General features: G+C 35.2%; 1 protein-coding gene across 4 annotated transcripts in view; it reads left to right on the top strand.

The window, feature by feature from the left end:
• Positions 1-21077, top strand: part of SHOC2 (SHOC2 leucine rich repeat scaffold protein) — a 54769-nt gene extending 33692 nt beyond the window's left edge. For all 4 annotated transcript variants that reach the window (XM_079793505.1, XM_079793504.1, XM_079793507.1 and 1 more), the window contains exons 4-9: positions 3597-3727; positions 8987-9175; positions 13526-13648; positions 15545-15682; positions 16664-16781; positions 19018-21077. In XM_079793505.1, the coding sequence (XP_079649631.1) occupies positions 3597-3727; positions 8987-9175; positions 13526-13648; positions 15545-15682; positions 16664-16781; positions 19018-19226 (908 nt within the window). In that variant the 3' untranslated portion in view covers positions 19227-21077. The remainder of the gene's footprint in view (positions 1-3596; positions 3728-8986; positions 9176-13525; positions 13649-15544; positions 15683-16663; positions 16782-19017) is intronic.
• Positions 21078-24945: the final 3868 nt, after the last annotated feature.

Consider the following 24945-nt stretch of genomic DNA (forward strand, 5'->3'; position numbering starts at 1 on the left):
AGAATTCAACATTGTCAGAGTAGTAAAACTTCTAAAAGATAGTATTTTAAAATCACTATTTCCATTTCATGGCAGAAAATAATTATATTTTGGGAAATGAGCTCAACTGGATTATAAAGAAGATAGAATATTAAATCATATGTATATATTCTATAGCTCTGTGCTTAAATTGCAGAATGTGTGCATTTTCTGTTTTTGCTGATTTCAGAATGTTGCAGTTCATTGTATAGAGTATGGTCCCTTTTTCACTAAAGTAGACCATACTGAAAAATAAAACCATTGCTGTTTAGTTTTTAAAACATGGTCAGTATAGTTTAAAGTATGTTCATCTGTAATATTGAGGGACAAAGAGAAGAAATGAGCACCTAAAAGCTAAATGCCAGTGATTGGCAGTGATCAGCCTACATTTATACACAGAATCTCAGCAACATTGACTTAGTCGCAATGGCTCAACACTAAAGCAAACTATGGCTTGATTTCTAGGTTGCAGTTTAGTTTGTGGTTTACCGCTCATTGAAAGAGGTTAGAGGTTGAAACCACTGTAGGGGGTGAATCACACAGTAAGTGCCAGACTTCTGATGTCAGTTTTTTTCTGGTATAAGAGAGTTTTGATATTTCATCCTTAGTTTTTTTCACCTCTTTTATTTTTCTGAGAGGAATAGATTTTGGCAAAATGTGGATGACTCTTTGAACGTGCCACGTTCTCAAGAAAGTGATAACGCCTTTGCAAATGTGAATTTCTTCATCAGAATAGCATATTCTCATACATCACATTTTTAAAAGTTCAGGTTCTTCTACCATACACAACAGTGAAAAAGAAAATGTTTAGGAAAATTGAAGGTACTATTTTTGTTTAAATAACCATGAATTTTGGTATTATGTAATGTTATATGGCAATTTCACCATCATTTTCATTTTGTAATTTTTAAATTCTAGAAACCTATTCTGATTTTGAAAGTGAGAAACTTAAGTTATTGTGCCTTTGGAAGAGAAGTTTTAGGAATCTGGTTCTATTTACTGGGCTTTTGAGTTGATAAGCATTTACTTTTAGGTTTCAATGAAAAAAATTTTAAAATGGTTAAAATGTATTTGTCTATTTTACTGTAAACAGTGATTGAATGAGACATGTTAGTTATTGGAACAGAATTGTGGGGACTTTTTACTATTAATAAGCCCTTTCCTTGTCTGGCAGATTTTAGAGACCCCTTAATGAATGCTCCAGCCATCTATAATAATAAAAGCATAATATGCTAATTAGACTGGACAGCCGAACGACCTTCCAGACGAAGCCGGGGCTGTGAGGTGCCAGAGGGAAGCCGGTGCTGGCAGCTGGGGGAAGGAAGGCCTACTCTTGCATGAATTTCGTGCATTGGGCCTCTAGTTATATTATAGTGGAATAGCTTTCTTCCATAGGGAAAACAGTAGTATAAGGGAGAGAAAGGATTGGCCTTATTTATTCCAGTTTTTTTTTTTTTTTTTAAGGTTAACTGCCTCTTTTATCTTCAACTTCATACAGCAAATTAAAATTTGAGATTTTGAAGTTATTCATAGTCAGACATTAACACTACTAGTAGGAAATTTCCTACATTTACCAGGCTTGCTGTAGCTATAGTAGCCATGGGCATTACATAGGCTTGTTTTTATTTCTCCCTCCAGACACATCTCGGCAATGTCATCAGAAAGGCACTAGTGAAGCATCCTTAGTTAACTTAGAAAGCACTTTAAAGACAAAATTAAGTTTTCTTTGCTAAGTGGTAGTTTTTATTGTTGCTTTTGTATTCAGTTTTCTGCTTATTGGAATCTTAATTAAACAGAACCAGTGAACTCTTTTTAAAAAAACTGTTTTATTGATTTTGGAGAGAGAGAAAGGGAGAGGGAAAGATAGAAATGTTGATGTGTGAGAGGAACATCGATTGGCTGCATCCTGCACACCTCCCACTGGGGATCGAGCCCACAGACCTGTCATGTGCCCTGACCGGGAATCAAACCGGTGACCTCTTGGTGCTTGGGTCAATGCTCAATCTAATGAGCTACACTGGCTGGGCAGAACTAGTGAACTCTTGAACCAGTTTCCAAACACCATAATAAGAAAGTAATATAAATGAGCATAGCATATTTCTGGAATAGTTCAAATTGCGGGAATTGAAGTGATTGCTATTAAAAAAAAACTTAGCAAATTTTGAATTATATTTGTCTAAACTTATGGCATAGAATTATCAGAGTATTTTCATTGCAAATGACTTTGACAATAAAATGAACTATTTTGTCATTTCTTATAACTTCAGTCACTTATTTCTTCAGCAAGAGGGGAAGATGCAAATGAATGATAACTACGTAGATGAGGGTTATGAGGCCATCTCCTAGGGTTTCAAGGGTAAACTTATGCTATAGACTAATAAATCTTCTGTAGGTATTGTAGTAAAGTTGCATATAAGAATGTTATTCATGCAACTTTTTCAAAAAAGATGAAAAAGAAAGAGATAGACAAACACCAGAAGATTGCTGAAAGTTGGAAGGCATCCAAACATTTGTCTCCCAAAAAGTTGTCACACAAGACAACCACTTCTGATATTCTGTTATTCCTAATGCTGGTAATACTGTTTAATTTAAAATCAGAGCTTCTATTTGATGTTCATACACTGCCAGTTTAAAAATGTTATGGCAACTGTTAATAATTTGAAGCCAGGAAAGAAATTAACCAGTCACGTTAAAGAAACACTAAATTCTCATCACTGTTTTTTGTTTGTTTTATAAAAATGTACATATTTTCTAGTGTATATTGTTTTGGGAAATTAAATTGGATTTAAACCTTTTATGATAGCAGATGTCATATTCATTCATGTAGCTTACCTGTAGCTTGCCGTATACTAGTATGTAGTCTTGGCAATAAAACTAGAAAATGCCTGTTTTCTGCTCTGCTTTTTTTAATGTATTCAATAGTGGCTAATTTGTGCTTAAGCCTAGTGTATACTTAGGTAACAAGAGAGAAGATAACTTTCACTTTGGTTTGTAGTTTTTAAAAATACGTTTTTTAGGAATTTTTTACCATCAGGTCAACTTTTCAGAGAAATTTTGGAATGTTTATATTAAAACTCATGGAAAATATTGAACCTTTCTTATCTCAGAATAATTGTGCATTGTATACTTTAAGTAATACCATTAGAAATTTGAAAAATTTTTCTTCAAAATTAAATGTTCATTTTTATATATAATCACTTGTTCCATGTTGGATCATCATCACATAGATACAAATGGGGTAACTATTATAAATTTCAAATGTACACTGCTTGATGTTATTCAATTAGGCCTTATCTGAAGGTTAATTTATTATTAAAGTATGACAATACTTTCTAATAATTTATTTTTATAATTGACTTATAGTGTATTTCATTATTTCTCTAAGACAAGTGGATACAAAAGTGCCTTCAACATCATCCTAATTGGTGGAGTGGAGTGTGTTGTTCCTTGGTACTTGAAGTTAAGGATCTTGCTGAAATAATGCTTTATAGTAATTCATAAATATCTGGTTGATAGCCTAGGACAGTGAGAGGCTCATCATATATTTTTTTAAGTTCTCTTTTTGTGTATATTCATAGGAAACCTGTCCAGTTTAAGTCGTCTTGGTCTGAGATATAACAGACTGTCAGCAATACCCAGATCACTGGCAAAATGCAGTGCACTTGAAGAATTAAATTTAGAGAACAATAACATTTCTACTTTACCAGAGGTAAGTAGAAACAAACCTGCAAGATAATAAATGAGAAACTAGTAAGCTTTTACAGCTGGGTAAATAATTTGATGATCGAGCTTGCCTAAAAAGGAGTATGCTATGGATATATAGCTGCCACTAAGATAACAATTCCAAAGAAGAAAGAATAGGTATGATTAAAAGAACATATTAAAAATTTTTTTTTGATGTGCAGAAAGGAGAAACCAAAGTGGTAAGTTAGTGTGCTACATTCCCCTTTAGCACCATGTAAATCTTTTTCATGTCATTTGAAACTAGCAATAAAAGCTATAATAAAGGAAAAGTTGTATGGCTGGTTTTAAAACTCACTACCCCACCTAGTTCAGTTTTTAAAAAAGTTACTGAAGAAAGATGATAAATGAAAAGAATGAACTATATAGGACATACTATTTATTATCAAGATAATATTGGCAGCAACACACCTGTGACCCAAGTTATTACCCTGCTTTCGCAATAATATTAAAGCCTATTTTGCATCTATCAGTCAACAAAATGTATTATTTTTTTAACACATTAGTTTTAATTTGGGTTTGGTTGGTTGTATTAGAAAAATATTTTCACTTATTTTACTCAGATTATTTGGAGAAGATACTTTAAAAAAAATCCTTTTCAACTTTATTATTTTTTTACTCTTGCCTTCTTTTGCTATGTACTATTTTAGCATACCCACCAATTTGTATGTTTGCTTATGGTTATTCAGCATAAATTATAGTATTCTAACATATAAAAGAATGGAATTGTGGACTAATGGATTGAGTGAGCTTTTGCAAAGTCTATTTTTTCTTAATTAAAAATATAAGTGGCCCTATTATGTTTTGACTGTTGCTAGTTTTTCTGTGGTGTTTGTGTATGTATATTTGAATTAAGAATAAAGATGCTTTGGGTGAATATTTTTCAGATTTATGCTTTGATTTTGAAAGAAGAGTTTGAGTAGATGAAGCTATAGGTTTGTAGCAATTAGTTTACATAATGAATATATTCAATTTATTTGTTTCTTAGGGATACAGAAATAAAATAGCACCTATTAATTTAGCTCCTATTAATCTGGGTATTTGGGATTTCAGAAAGTGGCTTGGTTAGAGTACACAAATGAGTTTCCCAGAATTGTAGTTTCTACTGTAGTGGACCGGTTCACTAAAACTATTATGAGAGTATCTCACCTGTGGCAAAGATTATCATTGTTAGCAGCAGTTTAAGTGGGATAAGGAGTAGAATCCACAGATTGCAGATAGAGCTCTGACAACTAGCCTGTCTGGATTTTTGTGTTTCTGTGATATGGTAATTTAAAATGATCATAATGGGTGAGGTTCTCCTGTTTAATGTCATCATCCCCTTTTCTAAAAGTGATTCATATCCATAATAAGACAAATAATTAGCATATTAATTAGACCTTGTTGGGATGCTTTTTGGGTGTGATTTATGAGTTTAAGTAAGATTGACTGCTTTTACAACTTCACTGTGCCTAAATATAAAGACTAGGTACATATCAAATTACACAGTGAGAAATTTAAAATTTTATTTATATATTTAGTCTTACTGTCAGTGAAGGGAAACTAATAATTATTGGGTTCCTCTTAGGATACAGAGATTGTGAAAAGTACTTTCATAAATAATATTTTGTGAGTGAAAAAAGCAATGATTTATTTTTGATAGAATTATAAAGAGGACAGCTCTCTTCTGTCTGGCTGTGGAAGAAGGGCTGGCTGTGTGTGTGTGTATGTGTTTAAACTGGCCTATTTTCAGGTGGAGAAGCTATGAGAGTTTTGATTGACGTTGTCCAAATACGGGAAAGTATTGAATCATATTTAAATATAGTACCTGTGCTTTGTAAGAGCATATTTCTAATGTAAATATCTAATTATTTGTGTTTATCATAAATACAATAAGGAAGACAAAATCTAGACATTCAAGCTGGGGTAGGCAAGAAAATCAGGAAAGTGCTTTCTCGTTGGGGCTTTCATATTGCTGAAAGCAGAACTGACAAAATGATTATATACTTTGATATTTGAAGACTTAAAATGGGCTAGTTTTAATGTAGACATAGGAAAAGGAACTTAATGCTTCAGGAATAAGGCTAGGAGCTCTATATGTATTAATCCATTCAAATCTCCATTATAATCTTAATTTTTGGGGTATTCTTATAAAATAGGTGGGGAAATAAGACTTAAGAGAAGTTACGTTTCTGGACAAATTTGTTACATATTTTTCTGGGAATATGGTGAGATATATATTGATTATCTAATTAATTCACCAAAGGTCACAAAACTGATAAGTGATTATCTTAGATGGGAACTTAGATGTGTCAGACTCTAAAGCAATGATAACCCAAAAGCTTCACCATGTGATCTAAGAATGAAAGATTTGAGAGCTGCCTTCTTGCTGCCCCTTTTCAAATATCTTCAGGTATGAACATATTAAAATAGAAGAATGTCAATTCAATAAATAATTAGCCTAACAAGATAACATTTTTGCCGTGGGACTCAATAAAACTCCTTTATTTTCAATAAAGTATGATACAGACATTTTTCCTGAATTGACTGCTATACAAAATTCTCTCACCACTCTTATCTGCACTCTTCCTTTTATCTGTGTACACCAGTAGACAAATGTTGAGTAGCTTCTCAACATTCAGTATAAAGAACAAGTTTCAGTTCACCATATAATTACACCCTTAATTATATAGTTATTTCATTCCTTCAGCTGGCCATGCAAAAAAACTCCCACCTCAAGTGCTGAGTCTTCAGTTTCCTCGTGGTGGACAGCTAACATCTGAACATTATTTAAAGCACACATACGCATGCACATTTCACACTGCTTGTTTTATCCCTGCTTGGGCTTTTATTTCAGTGTTTTCTTTTACTTCTCTAAATATTTAATTTTTTTTTTCTTCCTATAAAATTTATGTCACTCTTAGTCTCCTTACTGCTTTTCCAGTTTTTCCAGTATTTCTCATCTTTTCCTTCAGTTTAGGTAGAGAAGGGACTTAAAATTTAAGTACGTACTACATGCTAGATATTGTAAAATTACATATGCATTTTATTTCTTTAAAAAGTCTTTACTACAACCTATAAAATAAGGCATCATCATTTGCAAATGACTAAAACTAAGGTTCAGAGAAGTAACTTGCCCAAATCTCAAGCTCCTAAAGGATAGAGTCAGGATTCAAAAGTGTTTTATAGACTATACCAGAGTTTCTCAGCATTAATGAGCATACAGATCACCTGAGAATCTTAGGATTCATATGATTCTGCAGGAGTGGGCTATAGGACTCTGCATTTCTAACAAGCTCCCAGGGGATGCTGATTTTCTTTTCCTTGAACCAGACTTTGAATAGCAGGAGCCTATCTATATATATAAAAGCCTAATGTGCTAATTGTCCCTCTGACCATTTGACTGGTTGCTATGACATGCACTGACCATCAGGGGGCAGACCCTCTGATTGGTAGGTTAGCTTGCTGTTTGGGTCTGGCCGGTGACTGGGGGCCGAACACGTCCTGGAGCCCTCCCGCAGTCCCTCCCCAGCCCCAATTATGCACCGGTGGGGTCCCTCGGCCTGGCCTTCACCCTCTCGCAATCTGGGACCCCTCGGGGGATGTCAGAGAGCCAGTTTTGGCCCGATCCCAGCAGGCCAGGCCGAGGGACCCCACCGGTGCACGAATCCATGCACTGGGCCTCTAGTTCTCAATGTGTTGATTATATATGGTTAGGGTTAGGGTTAGGGTGTGATTTATTTCTCTAAATAGGGTTTAGTCTTTTTTTTATATATATATATTTTATTGATTTTTTACAGAGAGGAAGAGAGAGGGATAGAGAGTTAGAAACATCGATGAGAGAGAAACATCGATCAGCTGCCTCTTGCACACCCCCTACTGGGGATGTGCCTGCAACCAAGGTACATGCCCTTGACCGGAATCGAACCTGGGACCCTTGAGTCCGCAGGCCGACGCTCTATCCACTGAGCCAAACCGGTTTTGGCATAGGGTTTAGTCTTAATAGCAGAAATTCTTTTGTAATACTTAAACATCTAGCACTGTGGTTACATGGTAGAAGGCTGAAGTAAGGAGATAAAGGGATAGTGGGAGTATGTGCTTAATAAATACATACTTGATAGGTGCATATTCCCTCAGAAATTTTACCATATGGAGAAGCAATCTATACTAATAAATGGGTAATATGCTAATTAGACCGGGAGACCTTCTGGGAAACCTTCTGGACAAAGCCATGGTGGTGGGGCCGAGGCAGAGGCGGTTAGGGGTGATCAGGCTGGCGGCGGGGGGAGGACAGTTGGGGGTGAGCAGGTCGGCAGGGGGGGCAGTTGGGGGCAAGCAGGACAGCAGGGGGGACAGTTGGGGGTGAGCAGGCTGGCTGGGGGGCAGTTGGGGTGAGCAGGCCAGCAGGGGGGGCAGTTGGGGGCGAACAGGCCAGCAGGGAGGCATTTGGGGGTGATCAGGCCAGCAAGGGGGGGCAGTGGGGGGCTAGCACGCCAGCAGGTGGGGGGGGGCATTTAGGGGTAATCAGGCCAGTAGGCAGAGTGGTTAGGGGCGATCAGGCAGGCAGGCAGTGAGCGGTTAGGAGCCAGCAGTCCTGGATTGTGAGACGGATGTCTCCCAAGGGGTCCCAGATTGGAGAGGGTGCAGGCCGGGCTGAGGGACACCCCCCCCCCCACCCGTGCATGAATTTCATGCACCAGGCCACTAGTGTATTATATAATATCAGAAAGTATAGTCATCTTCTGAATTTAATATTCCTAAAAGGAACCATTAAATTACTAAATAACTGCTTAGTCTGTGCCAGGCATTATGTTAATCTTAATAATATAGAGATAGGTACTTAACTAAGACCTGGAAAGGATTGATCTCACAGCAAATGGCAGGACTGGGACTGGCTGATACCAAAGTTTCTGTTCTCTAGAGGTCTCAAACTGGCCACGCATGAAGCACCTCTACCCCACATATGTATTTTCTTTATAGAGCGATTTAAATACATTGAGCCAAAGAATAAAAAACAAGATTTCCTATAAGTAAATGAATTTGCTGTTTCTTGTAAAATCTGAAAACCTGACTATATTCATTCCGTATTTCTGCAAGGAACAATTAGCTAAAATTGAGTAGTGACTGTCACTCTCCATGAGGCATCACAGAACAGACCAACTAGTCTCTATCATTTCTTTCCTGCAAGCCCTTTAAATCTTTTTACGGTTCTAATTCTTACATTTTATTTCTTTTTTTTTTTTTACAGAGCCTTTTATCAAGTCTTGTGAAACTGAATAGTTTGACCTTAGCTAGAAATTGCTTCCAGTTATATCCAGTAGGTGGTCCATCTCAGTTTTCCACCATTTATTCTCTCAACATGGAACACAATCGGATCAATAAAATTCCATTTGGAATTTTCTCCAGAGCAAAAGTATTAAGTAAGCTGAATATGAAGGTAAGCGTCTGTTTGTAATAGGGAAAAAAGCTATGTGACTAGCACTTCTACTAATATTTGTTTTCTCTATCAGTGTAGGGAATGGGTATTTGCTTCTTGCTGATGGGGTCTAAGCTGATAATAAGGATATTTCATGGCAATTTGTATTAGATAACAAATATCTTAGGACCATGCATACCCTTAGCAGTTTGTCCTAAAGAAGTACCTATTAAGTGTTCATAAAAGTATAATTGTAGGGATATTTATTGCAGAGCTTTCTACTTAATTGGTAGCAACTTATTATAATATTAATAGAGATTTCATTTTTTTAAAGTACTATAGGCATACTTTATTTTATTGCACTTTGCTTCATTACACTTTTCAGATACTGTGTTTTTTGACAAATTGAAAGTTTGTGGCAACCCTGCATCAAGCAAGTCTGTCCATGCCATTTTTCCAACAGCATTTGCTTACTTCATGTCTCTGTCACATTTTGGTAATTCTCGCAATATTTCAAACTTCTAAATTATATTTGTTATAGTAATCTGTGATGAGTAATCTTTGTTGTTACTGTTGTAGTTGTTTTGGGGTGCCACACATCGCACTCATATAAAACGGCAAACTTAATTGATAAATGCTGTGTGTGTGTTCTGACTGCTCCACTGTCCTGTCATTCCCTCATCTCTTTCCCACTCCCTATTTCCTAAGACACAACGATATTGAAATTAGGCCATTTAATAACCCTGCAGTGGCCTCTAAGTGTTCAGGTGAAATGAAGAGTTGCATGTCTCTCACTTTAAAATTAAAAGCTAGAAATGAATAAACCTAGTGAGGAAGGCATGTTGAAAGCTGAGATAAGCTGAAAGTTAGGCTTTTTGTGCCAGTTGAGTTGTGACTAGAAACGAAAAGTTCTTGAAGGAAATTAAAAGTGCTACTCCAGTGAAAACATGAATGTTAAGAAAACAAAACAGCATTATTGCTGATACGGAGAAAGTTTCAGTGGTCTGGATAGAAGATCAAACCACCCACAACATTCCCTTAAGCCAAAGCCAAATTCAGAGCAAGACCCTAACTCTTCAATTCTTTGAAGGCTGAGAGAGGCAGTAGGGAGGCTGCAGAAATTTATATAATAAAAGCCTAAGCGACCATCACGGTGGAACGACCAGAACGACCTGTCGCTATGATGCACACTGACCACCAGGGGGCAGACGCTCAACGCAGGAGCTGCCTCCTGGTGGTCAGTGCACTCCCACAGGGGAGCGCCGCTGGGCTCACAGCGGGCGAGCGCAGTGGTGGTGGTGGGAGCCTCTCCTGCCTCCGCGGCAGTGCTAAGGAGCAGCGAGGGTAAGGAGCGGCTAGCAGGCGGGCAGTAAGGAGCGAGAATCTCAGACTGTGAGAGGGGGCAGGCTGGGCTGAACCCCTCCCCCCCCCCCCGCCCCACCTCACGAATTTTGTGTCCAGGCCTCTAGTCCTTTATGAAAGGAAGAGTTCATGATGTGGCAAACTTCATTGCTCTTATTTTAAGATATTGCCACAGCCACACCAAGCTTCAGCAGCCATTACCCTTACAATCAACATTTGGGTAAGACCCTCTACCAGCAAAAAGACTGTATCACTTGCTGAAGACCCAAATTATGCTTAGCATTTTTTAATAGTAAAGTATTTTTAAATTAAGGTATGTACATTGTTTTTTAGACATAGTGCTATTACACACTTAATAGACTACATTATAGTGTAAACATAATTTTGTTGTGCACTGGGAAACAAAAATAATACATGTGACTTATTAAAGCATTACTTGCTTTATTGTGGTGGTCTGGAACCAAACCTTCAATATCTCTCAGGTATGTCTCTGTATCTTTAATAGAATACTATGAAGCCATTAAAAATAAAAATAAAATCTAGTTTAATAGTAAATACCAGTTGAAGCATTCTCAATTTATTAAGTACAAAAAGTTAAAGCATGCGGGACTTTCCGTACATACATTTTTAAAAGCTGTTTTTAATGTGCTTAATTATATATGAAATATTATAGATTTATATACATGTATATATTAGCCAGTGTAGATAACAAATACAGTGTTTATCTTTGAATGTCAGAATTATTTATGGGCATCTTTAGTTTCTTTTTGCTTATCTATATTCTCTACAGTGAATGAGTTTTACATTTGTAATAAGGAAAAAAGTTTATTACAAAAGGAGGAAAGAAATGAAAAATGAATTGTTCAGTGATTTAATTTGTAGTGGACAAACTTTAGGGCCAGAGGAGATAAATAAATTGGCCACATAACTAATTCATGGCTGAGGTGGGAATTCAGGAAACCTATATTTCAAGCTTCAGTTATAGAACACTTTCTTTCTGTTGTATCATAATACATCCTTTTGTCTTTGATGAACCATTTCAACATAATTGTGGTTCTTTCAACTACAGTCTCGATTCTGTCTATACTTTTTCATAAATATATTTATTCTTTATGATAATTCTTTGGAAGTATATAATAAATGAACTAGTGGAAATTCAAAATAATCTTACAATCTGCCGAAACCGGTTTGGCTCAGTGGATAGAGCGTCGGCCTGCGGACTGAAAGGTCCCAGGTTCGATTCCGGTCAAGGGCATGTACCTTGGTTGCGGGCACATCCCCAGTAGGGGTTGTGCGGGAGGCAGCTGATCGATGCTTCTCTATCATCGATGTTTCTAACTCTCTATCCCTCTCTCTTCCTCTCTGTGAAAAATCAATAAAATATATTAAAAAAAATAATAATCTTACAATCTTAAGCAGGTATAAAAATTATTGTTATCCAGTCTGGTTATATGAGAGTTAGCAGTGGTAATGGCTTTAATCTGATGTTCAGTTTGTAATAAGAGGTTTAGAACACAACAGTCCAGGTAGGTGTTCATTAGATTTTGCATTTGATTATACTTTTTATGGATATGATGTTAATATATTATGTTAGCTTAGAAAAGCCTGTTGTTTTCAGTGAAATAATAAAACTTTGCATAGAGCTTTGTCTTAATTTTCCTTCAAAATTATAACATGTTTAGCAAAAGTTTTTCTTGAAAGAAGGCAAATAAAGCCAGACATTTTCCTGCTCATATTAGCACAGTAATAAGTTTTTAAAATGAAAATGTTTTATCATTCTATTAACTATCAGTAGTTTGGGCATCAATAGGTCATAAGTTTAAATGTTATAATTAATAGGTAATAAGTTATAATATAATAAAAGAAAAACTTGGTTTTCAAATGAATGTTTGCTACTTGGGTTTTCTCTTATGGATAGTTTTATGTAAAATAATCATTGTATATTGCAAAAAAAATTTTAAATACAGATGAACAAAAAGGACATAAAATGATCCACCAATGAGAGGTAGGATCACTGGTAACATATTGGCATATATCATTGATACCCAACTGGGACTGATGGTCAATACCAATACCCCCAACACACAACAGTGTGGTAAGAGTTGTCATTGATAAAAATGTGTTTTATAAATGAATATGAGGAATATGAGGAAGCAGAAAAAAATAGTGAATCATTGGCATATATTTCACTTATTTTCTGTGTATAGCTATATCTAACTTTTAAAATTAGAATCACACTTTTCATCATTTGTTTTTATTCAGTGATAAATATTTTTTTGTCATCTTTTCTTTTGGACTTTTAAAGTAAAATTGTGGATACTTAATTAATATTTAATGATTTAATTTGTTGTCTTATTAAGACTTTTTCCCTCTCGTACTTTATTGCTCAGCATTTCTAGAATTGCTGTGGTTATCTAGTTTCCTTGTAGGCCCTAATTAGATGTTTATTCTTTCATTGTGTTCATGAGCATCCACATTTTATTCAGTGATTTCTGTACATTATTGTAAAATGGGGAAAACATTTATCACTGGGACCTTTGAAATCTCATGTTGGTTTATATGGTATATTTTTTTCTATATCCAATACAGATAATCACATAGGGAACAAACTTCCCGTTTTACCTCAAAGCAAAAACCTAACTATTGTATGAAAAACTTTGAAGGTTTAGAGCAGGCGTCCTCAAACTACGGCCCGCTGGCCACTTGCCGGTGTTTTTGCCATTTTGTTTTTTTACTTCAAAATAAGATATGTGCAGTGTGCATAGGAATTTGTTCATAGTTTTTTTTTTAAACTATAGTGCGGCCCTCCCAACGGTCTGAGGGACAGTGAACTGGCCCCCTGTTTAAAAAGTTTGAGGACCCCTGGTTTAGAGTTTTTATTGCTTTTCGTTCTTTATTTGTTCTCAAGAAAAGGGAATAAGTTTTGTTTCAGAATTCTCTTTCCGATGGATAGTTTATGGAACTTTGTTTTTATGGTTATACTTTAGATGCTTCTTTTTGTCTTTTTAGGACAATCAGTTGACATCACTTCCCTTGGATTTTGGAACTTGGACCAGTATGGTAGAATTGAATTTAGCCACTAATCAGCTCACAAAGATCCCTGAGGATGTGTCTGGTCTTGTTTCTCTTGAGGTGTGTATAAAAGAGCATTTAGAACTCCTTCAATCCTTTTACAGTTACCTCACTTATAAAGTTTTCAATTAAAATAAGCAATTTCTATTTGAGTGAAGATCATAATTAGAAATGTTAGGGTTCTCTTAAACATACAAACCCATTAGGATGATGCAGTGCTTCTGAATTACTCTTGCCCACTAAAAGTTGGTAGGTTTGAGTGCTATAAAAGTTTTCTAAGACTTAGCATTTAAAAAAAAAAAGCATTTTTTAGAACATATTTTCCCCCTTAATTATTTATGAACTCTGCATCATTGTCTATCAAAATAATTATGGATTCCTCAGACTGGCATTTAGAACCCTTTATGCAATTCTGGCCTACTTTTCCATCCTAATTATCTACCTACTCTTTTATTTACTATTTAAATAGATTATTTTCTTTTTTGGAAACATGCATATTTCTAGCTCTGTATGTTTAGTCTTACTGTTCTTGATATCGAGAATGCCCTCTCCTCATTCCCTTCTTTTTCCTTTTAAAATTCTTTTCTGGAATTAAAGGTCCATCTTATTGTCACCTCCTTACTCAAGCATGATTTCACCTGCCTCTGAGTCCCTACGATTTTCATTCTTTTGATGAGAAAGTTTACTAATAGTAAATACATATTTTAAAATGGTTTTTCTTTATATCCTGGTTTTCTAAAAACATGATTTTTTTCTTTTATTCATTATTATTATTTTTAAATATATTTTTATGGATTTCAGAGATGAAGGGCGAGGGAGAGAGGGATAGAAACATCAATGATGAGAGAGAATCATTGATTGACTGCCTCCTGCATGCCCCCTACTGGGGATCGAGCCCACAACCCAGGCACGTGTCCTTGACCAGAATTGAACTTGGGACTTTCAGTCCGTAGGCCGATGTTCTATCCACTGAGCCAAATTAGTTAGGGCTTCATTCGTTCATTCATTCATTCATTTAGTCAGGTGAAAGTATGGTATAATGGTTAAAAGAATGAGCTTTGAAGCCAAACAGATCTGAGTACAATTTCACTTTTATCTCTCTATATTTATGGATTTAAACTTCCCAAGTATCATTTTCCTCACCTGTGAAATGGGGATAATATGTAGTATTTTTCTTGTAAGGTTGTAGTTGATACATTCAGTATAGTGCCCTGCAATTAGTAAACTCAGTAAATGATAACTGCTATTATTATTTTCTTGGTCTAATTGTATATGGTTATTTTATTGTGGATAGTATAACTTTGAAGGAAATACATTTGCATAAAAAATTAACCAGAACCTTATGTAGATTTTCCCTATTAGTTTCCTTTTCACTATCCCCATACCCAGTATTGTTTCTTGACATCCCTATTGTAACTTCTCTGAGAACAAGGACTATCTTCTTCAACCTTTTTCCCCCTCTTCAGTATATTGTTGGATATCTTGCAATGTAAATAAATATACCACAAATAATAACTGTGGTGGATAGATGTAGGCAGTTTAAGAAGTCAGTTGTTACCTTCCTTAAATGATAGTTTGTAAGGGGTTTGAATAAATAACTGGTTTCCTAGTAGACATTTGTAACTATCAGAATACCATTAACTATGTGAATCTTGCTATAAGTAGTTGTAATTGTATATATTTTTAAGTTAATAATTATATACATTTTCAATTTAAAGTTAAATTCTTTTGCTTACATTAGTTTTGACTTAATCAAATAAAATCCATTTTTCCAATAACTATGGTGATTTTTTTTTTAGAATAGTAAGTTAATTATTTTCAGTGACTTATTTGAACATTATTCTTAATACTCAGTGTTTAGAAAATTAGCATTGCTTAATAAATTTTAAGCCACACAGTGGTAATGTATAATTCCATTTTATGAGTTGCCAAATACTATCAATAATTTCTCTCTAGGTTCTGATATTATCAAACAATCTTCTAAAGAAGCTTCCCCATGGTCTTGGAAACCTTAGGAAGTTAAGAGAGCTGGATCTAGAGGAGAACAAATTGGAATCCTTGCCAAATGAAATTGCTTATCTTAAGGATTTACAGGTAAAACATTATCCTAATGATTTTATAGTTATACTAGAGGCCCGGTGCACGAAATTCGTGCATAGGGGGTTGGGGGGGGGTGCCCAGCCTGCACCCTCTCCCATCTGGGACATCCCTCTCACAATCCATGACTGCTGGCTCCCAACTGCTCGCCTGCCTGCCTTCCTGATTGCCCCTAACTGGTTCTGCCTGCCAGCCTGATCACCCCCTAACCACTCCCCTGCCAGTCTGATTGATACCTAACTGCTCCCCTGCCAGCCTGATTGCCCCTAACTGCCCTCCCCTGAATGCCTGCTCACCCCTAACTGCCCTCCCCTGCAGGCATGGTCACCCCTAACTGCCCTCCCCTGCAGGCCTGGTCCCCCCCCGCCAACTGCCCTCCCCTGCAGGCCCGGTCCCCCCAACTGCTCTCCCCTGAAGGCCTGGGTCCCCCCCCCCCCACCCCAACTGCCTTTCCCTGCTGGCCCGGTAGCCCCCAACTTCTCTGCCGGCCTGGCCTGGTCACCCCTAACTGCCCTCCCCTGCAGGCTTGATTGCCCTCAACTGCCCTCCCTTGCAGGCCTGGTCCCTCCCAACTGCCCTCCCCTGCTGGCTATCTTGTGGGGGCCATCTTGTGTCCACATGGGGGCAGCCACCTTGTGTGTTGGAGTGACAGTCAATTTGCATATTACTCTTATTAGATAGGATGATTAAAGCTTTTGGATGCATTCCAAATTGCTCATTTTTCTTAAGAATTTGATCTTAGACCAGATAGATTTTCCTATTATAGCTTTAGAGCTGAGTTTTATGTTCATTTAACATGTTTGCTTTTGTCTTCCTAACAAATGATATTTTTTGAAAGAAAAACTTATTAATTCTTGTCCTGTCCAATCTAATTTCTCTGTTTGCTTATGCTATTGATTTAGTAGGTATTTAGTTCTAAATTTACATCAGTTGTTGGAAATATACATGTAACCATCTTTTCTTAAATTGATCTTTCAGAAATTAGTCTTGACAAACAACCAGTTGACCACTCTTCCCAGGGGCATTGGTCACCTTACCAATCTCACACATCTAGGCCTTGGAGAGAACCTACTTACTCATCTTCCTGAGGAAATTGGTATGAAACCTTTGGATGCTTGACTCTATACTAATAATTTGCTCTTTCAAGTAGTATTTCAGATAATTATGACAAATCTGTTTTTGTCAACTGAGGTTCCAGCAGACTTAAGATGTTTTTGTTTTTAGTTTTTGTTTTTTAAGAAAGCACTAGTAGTTGGTGGGTTGGTTGGTTTTGGTTAGGTTTCTTCATAGGGGGAATATTGTGTTTGAGAAAGTTTTAGCATACTTACATTCTAATAGGTATAACGTTAATTTCAAAGAGTTATTTCATATTTCTTCTAAATTTAAAAATTACACAGGCTTGCTTTAAACTAGTAATGTCTTATGCCAAAAGAACATTTCCTTATGAGGTTTTAGAATTAATAATAATATTTTATTAATATTAATATTTGAGAATACTTTAGAATTTTCTAAGTTTTTTTTAAAATATCTATTAACATAACCACCTTGAATTTGAGGCAGTGCAAGTTGTAATCCCATTTTATGAAGAGAGTTGATTGAGGTCACAAAGTAATTTTTAAATTAGTAATTTCATGTATTATGTCTCCCATCTATATCATGCTGTTCCATAGGCAGTATAGATTAGTGGTGAAGAATGGTTTTGAAGTAAAATAGACAACTCAAAATTTGACTTTATGGCTTTGGATAAGGTAGGGGAACCCTAAGTTTCAAATTTCCTGCTCGTAAAATAAGGATAATAATAGTAACTTCTCATAGCATTCTCTGAATATTAAATAAACTATTAAGTGTAAACAAATCTATTACTCGGTAGCCATTATTTTTATTCTTCTACATACCACTATCAAATATCACAAATTTTGAAGTTGAAAAATTGCCAAAACATGAGGCAACTTTACACTTTAAAAAAATACATTTTTTTTTTTTTTTTTTTTTTAGTTTGTTGTCGTGTGCATGTTAGAACTATTTTTTAAAAAATATTTTATTGAGGCCTAACTGGTTTGGCTCAGTGGATAGAGCATCGGCCTGCGGACTGAAGGGTCCCAGGTTCGATTCCGGTCAAGGGCATGTACCTTGGTTGCGGGCGCATCCCCGGTGGGGGGTGTGTAGGAGGCAGCTCATCGATGTTTCTAACTCTCTATCCCTCTCCCTTCCTCTCTGTAAAAAAAAAAAAAAATCAATAAAATATACTTGAAAAAATAAAGACAGTGTTTTTAAAAAAAATAAAAAATAAAAAAATATATTTTATTGATTTTTTACAGAGAGGAAGGGAAAGCGATAGTTAGAAACATCGATGAGAGAGAAACATCGATCAGCTGCCTCCTGCACACCCCCTACTGGGGATGTGCCTGCAACCAAGATACATGCCCTTGACCGGAATCGAACCTGGGACCTTTCAGTCCGCAGGCCGATGCTCTATCCACTGAGCCAAACCGGTTTCGGCTACACTTTTATTTCTAGTGTATTTATGCAGCTGGCCTCATGCAGTTGCTTGAAACATCTGCCTAGAAAGTATGAGTATCCTAAGTCTGAGAAAAAAATTAAAAATACTATATAAATTGATTTTTGGCTTACTTTTAAATATGTGATGCCTGACTCGTGTGGCTCAGTGTTTGAGCATCGACCTATGAACCAGGAGATCACAGTTTCATTCCCCGGGCACTGCCTTGGTTGCTGGCTTAGTCCCCAGTAGGGGGTGTGTAGGAGGCAGCCGATCAGTGATTCTCTCTAATCATTGATCTCTCTCTCTCTCTCTCTCTCTCTCTCTCTCTCTCTCTCTCTCTCTCTCCCCCCTTCCTCTCTGAAATTAATAAAATATTTAAAAAAATAAATATGTGATGCCTTAGTGAAAGATTTATACCAACTAACAAAAACCTTTCCATATGAGAAATTGATTAATACGAGAGATTGTCACATTGTCTACAACAGAAAAATGATTACAGGCACTGACTGTACAATAAACTTATCTCTGGAGTTAAGAAACACACACAAAAACCTCTCCAACCTTGAAAACCAGCCAAAAAGGAAGATTCTAATTTAACTGATGTGGAGTGTGACCTGGATATTGGCGTTTTCCACATTTCCTCAGTTGATTTGAACATGCAGTAAAGCTTGAGACTCGCAGTTGTAGAGAGTTTTAATGTGAGGAGAAGAAAGTAAGAGGAAATGGGTATTTCAGTACATATAATGCTCAGGACAGCATCATGCCATTGAATTTATTTTAGTAGTAACTAATTTTTAAAAAATAGTAATTGATTTGATTTTTTTTTAAACAGGTACACTGGAGAACCTAGAGGAACTGTATTTGAATGACAACCCCAACCTGCATAGCCTTCCTTTTGAGCTGGCTCTTTGCAGCAAGCTTTCAATCATGAGTATTGAGAACTGTCCACTCAGTCACCTTCCACCTCAGATTGTTGCTGGGGGTCCTTCTTTCATCATTCAGTTCTTAAAGATGCAGGGTCCATATCGTGCCATGGTCTGATACAAATCTGCTGGTCCCACACACTGTTCACAAATAGACTGCCATTAACGTTTCATATCTATATCTGTGTCTATTTATGTAGATATTGATATATTTGGCAGATTTATAAAGTCTGCATTATGTGTTTCTGCTAATAGAGGAATCATAGCCATTTAGATTTTTTTAAAAATTCTGTACAAAAGGCTTATATAAGTTTTCTTTGCTGAACTTGATGGATGTTTTCCTGTTGTGTAATATGCCAGTTTGCTCAAGACATTTGTATTGAATTTATTAAATTTAAGGGGCAGAGGTAGTACAGTTAGATATACTTTCTCTTAGCAAAAATAATGGGCAAATGATTTTGTTGCAACTTTTCATACACATTTTCCCCTTACCAGTTGTCAGATCTTTATAGTATTATAGGCCCTGATGGTAGAATTTTTCTTTAACTTATTTTGAAATTTGAGATTTAAATTTTATATATTGTTTACAGTCAGAGTAAATCACTGGATTTTTTGTTGTTATTGTTTTGATTTGCTCTGTTTTAATCAGTCAAATCTAGAGTTTATATTCTCTGCAAAGGATTTGCGTCAGCTGGTTTAAATATAAAAGATATTTGCTTTTTTGAAACAACTGGCAAAGTGAAAAGATAGTCAAAATTCTAGAATTCCTGTAATTGTGATTCTCAGATCAATTGTGAAGCAAAATATTTGAATTGAGTCTTTTGGTTGGGGGGAGGAGGGTATTGAGACCTTTTCTAGTATAAATATCTTTTCTTAAGTTTGGGGGAGCAGAAACTTGTACTGCAAAGGAGTTTTCATTCCTAAAAGTTGCAGGTCCACAAAAAATAACAAAAATTTGGCAAAAAAATATACATACACACACATTCTATATATGTATATACAATGCTATATAGATATGTATTTATTATATCATAAACTACAGTAGGTAACTTTAAGGATTTCTCCCTAGCCTTGTACAATGAAAATGAATGTTTTTCTTTGAACACTGCAATATATGTATGTTTCAAGGTTATTTAACAGTGTACTATGGTTTTATATCTTGACTTGCCTTGTACATCTTTCACTTCTGGAATATCTGCGTCTAAGCACAATATCTTCACACTGTGCTGTATTGCTGCTGAACTAAATGCACTTTTCCCCACATGTGGGGCACTGGCTTCAAACAATTCAGTTCAGTACCATTGATTTTAATCTCATCTTTCTTGGTAGTTGTTAATATAGTTATGGAAAAGAGGCATATTGCATAGAAGCCAGTGGGAGTTCTGTAAGATGTGCCTGTGCTCTTTGATGTATTTTCTTTGCTTTACTGCTTTTAGTCTGGCAGTGTTGTAAATGCGTGCCCCTTATACAGTACTTTTACTTTTGATAGTGTCAGTCTAAGTCGGTTTAATTTTTGAAGAGAGTCACAGAGCAAGTGCATTCTAGATATCATTCTAAAAAACACATCCCATGTAATGAGTAACTATTATGTGTAATTACATATTGCTGCTTGGATTTCTTTTTTTATTTCCATTTAGATGGGCATTGTGTTTTAAAGAAAACCATTTTTGAATTAAGGCCATGATATTAAGATAGAAATTTGGAGTGTTGTTTTGCTTTTCCTGGTGCTCAAAATCAGGACTAAGTTTGAGGTGGAACCTATATTCGTAATTGGCAAAGTTTTAAGGAGCAACTAAGAAATGGAAGGCAGGTGAAGATATAAAACCCTAGAATGCTTAAATGTGCTGTAAAATTATTGTAGATGTCACTGGATTTTACCAAGTAATATCCTTTCTTCTTTCCCCCCCATCTACTGTGGCTTTTCAGTTAAAATTTTGTTTATAAAAGGAATTTGTTTATTACAGCTCTACCTAGAGCTTGTGTGTATGTGTGGTTTTTAAAAATTTTATATCCGGGGTGCTTACGTATTATGATGGTGGAACTTGAACTTTAAAGGGAGTAATAACCTAATGTCTTTTTTTTTTTTTTGGGAGGGGGGGAGTATTGTTTCTTTACAATGAAAATAGATACTGTTTTTTAAGCATTTTGGTTACCCTATCTTAATTTACTAGTATATTGGTCTATAACAGATACAGAATGATCAAAATCTTACATGTAAAGTGATGTTATAGGTAAATCATATGTAGCTGAGGAGTTATAAAATTTTTTAAGAAGCATAAAACGTATGTTCTGGGTATGGCTGCCACATTGTAAGAGCCCATGAATTTTATTACTTCTAACAAAAAACTAAAGTGGACTCTAATTGAGATATCCTTGTGAAATCAAAATATTTAATATTTAAATAGAATGTAAGGGATATTGTTGACTACATGTGAGCTAATACTTTTCCTGAACTGCAGTAGGATTAACTAGCATATCCAAAATTTTTCTCTTAAAGAAAGGGTTTAGTCTTTTTATGAGGCTCAGTAAATTAAAAAAAAAAAGTCATAGAATGTTACATTGCTCTAAACTTTGCTTTTTGTTGATATATAGGGTGGGGCAAAAGTAGGTTTACAGTTCATATGGAAGATAATGCAATAATTAATAAATAATAATACAAGAATAAAATGTTTCATGTACTCACAACTGTAAACCTACTTTTGCCCCATCCTGTATAGTAGCAAAACAGCGACTGTCAAACAGTCCTTTTGTGGTAGTTTAATACTTATAAAATTCCAAATGATTATTTAATACAGGAAGAAGCGGGGAGATGCTAACTAATTTATAAACTTGATAGATAACAAATTAAAGCAGTAAAAAATAGAAACTCTTGAAGGAGAAAAAACACAAAAATTTACTTATATTAAAAGGTGGGTGATGCCATTGGAATGAGTTCTAAAAATGTGATTACATCTAATTTATCAAGTCTGAATCATTAAAAAATGGACAAACTTATACATCACAATTTAGTCTTTCTCTGATAACACTTTTTATAACTTTTCATCTCAGTTATTGCTAAGCCATGTGTATTGAATCCAAATTTCAGCTTGCAGAATTTGTAATTGTTCATCAATAAGAATGGGTAGTGGTTTAAATATATTAAATGGGACACTTTGAAATGGAAAGGGGGTGCTACCAATCATTATATTGGGACAACAACTGTACATCAGAACTGAATCTGGAAAATCAGGATATGTGGTTACTCTTGCATGATTAAGATTAGATGAAAGCAAATGTCACAATCTAAAAATAAGCAGAAGAGTAAATTCCTGAAATTTTCAAATTTAAAATGAATAACTTGTAAGGAAAGGTTTCCTTCTGCCTATACTAGAGGATAAGGTAGTATGCCAAATATCTAAAACTTTTTTCTTTATTCTTTTGTTTATTTTGGCCATTAAGAGCCAGTTGGGACAATTGGAAAATGTGACAATATTTTGAGAATTTGAATCTGCAGAATTGTGACATTGATTTGGAATATTCTTAGATTAATAAATTATTATGAGAATGTTTAATAAAATAGATACCAATACTTGGTTATTGAATAGAATGTCTTCTAAACCTGATAACACTAACTCTAAGGAAACATTTGGTTTATTTTACACTTTAAATATAAGTTTTTTTTGGGGGGGATTTTTAACTTTTAAAACTGAAGTTGTTAGTTACCTTAAAGAACTTTATATACTTAATTATCCTGCTAACATTATACATTCTAAACATAAACTTTTAATGTAAATACTTGTTAGTGTTAGGACTTTACCTTATCCAGATAGTAGTTTATCATGTTTCACATTGGGACTTTTCAAAGTTTGGTAGCAGGAAGAGTGTCCGTTACTGAAAGTAGTACAGACAAGGCTGTCAGGTGCACGTCTTGCAGGTTGTGCAGAGTTTATATTTGGGAGGGGCATAATTCAAAAATGTACACAAGAAAATTCTGACTCAAAAATATTACCTTCAAATTAGGCATGTGAATGTCCAAATCTTTTTAAAGTTATCACCTGATTGAATATATGGTTACTTTAAATTTCCTTGAGATTAGAGATAAGAATCTGAATGCTTGAATTTTTTTTAGTTTTTATCAATGACTTTGAAAAACAGTTAGAAAACCTAATTTTAATATTACTTATATCTTGGGGAGTTTTGTGTGGTTTTTGTTAATCATTATCCGAAGATATTTTGTACATTTTTAGAGTGGAAAAGAGGAAGGGAGGGGTAGAGAGAGAGAGAGAAACATCAATGTGAGAGAGACATATTGATTGCCTCCCACATGAGCCCAACCAGGGCCAGGGATTGAACCTACAACTTAAGTACATGCCCTTGAACAGGAATCGAACCCATGACCCTTCAGTGTGCAGGCCGATGCTCTAACCATTTAGCAACACTGACCAGGGCTATATCTTAGGGAATTTTAATACACAGTGTTTAAGCATCTAAATGTCCAAATTTGATGTGGTAGAAGTAGCATTCAGAATGCTTGGAATTAGCCTTTTAGTTTCTGAAGTGTAGGCATACCATGTATGTGAGTACATATTTATGAATATGGGAGATAGTCAAAGCATAATGGAGAAAACATAAATGAAGTGAACTTGTGTTTTAAGTCAGGCAGGTGATTGAATTGTAAAGAAGTTCCTGGTGTTGATTTTGGAGGATCATTGTTTTGCTGAATTTTATTACAGATAATATGCCTTGTAAGTAGCACTACTTAGTATAAAATGTTTATCATATAGCTTGTCAAACACTTGCTATTGAGGTCACAGTCTAATGGATTTCATACATATTTGAATAATTTACTTCTAAAAAATTAATAGCTGATTTCATTCAGAGCTCAATTTTTCTAACCTCCAAACAAAGCACCTCCTGTTACTGCTTTTAATAAGGGCCATCCTGAGGCAATTGAGAATATGATTGCCTTTAAAAAAATACTCATAGACTGGTTTATAAAAAATAAAATATTAACATGAAGAGTTAGGGATTAACCTGGGTTTAGAATGATTACCATTTTCCATTAAAATGTTTGATGACTTATTTTTTTACTTTTGTGAACATCAGCTTAGTTGCAAATAAGAAATTACACATTTTGGCCTTGGATGTCAACTTCAAAAGAATATTGTACCGTCAGGGATTCTAAGTAACCCCTACCTTGTTTAGATTGCAGATGAAAACTAAAAGCAAAATTGTTCTAGTTTTCTGTTTTTCTACAGTAATAACTTAGCCTGTTACTTCCCCAGGGCATAAGCAGTCTTACTACATCATTAGGTGAGATACCTGAGTGATAAGGTTTACTTTTTTCATTTTACATATATACACATATATACTTATACACACTTCATGGAGATTGCATTTTTCCAGCTTTTCTAATACATTTGAATGCCATGTAGTAAATGCCAGCTTTTTAAAATATACAATTCTAAAATATACAAACAATTCTAAGTTGAGTTTGTTTATATTTAAGAACCTTGGCAGTTATTTAATAACTTTTATATACTATTATTTGTTCCAGAGTGAATTTTAGAACACTTTGAATTATTGGAATTGGCATGGGCTGTGCATTTTATTGAGGATTGTTAAGGACTCAGGTTACTTCTGAACCTTAAAAATTTGACAACCTTAGTAATCATTTTTTCCTCTCACTTTTTTGGTTTTGGTTATTTTTTTTTAAGGATCAGTTGTGTATTATTTTAAGTAAGTAAGCTAACTTCATTTTCCCTGCTGTTCCTTTGGTTTTTATGTAATTCTGACTTCATTATCTTTATTTTCAAGATGAGAGGATATCCAGGATAATTGAATGAGTTATACTCTGA

The sequence above is a fragment of the Cnephaeus nilssonii genome, assembly GCF_951640355.1.
Source record: "Cnephaeus nilssonii genome assembly, chromosome: 16".
In the NCBI taxonomy this organism is placed as follows: Eukaryota; Metazoa; Chordata; class Mammalia; order Chiroptera; family Vespertilionidae; genus Cnephaeus; species Cnephaeus nilssonii.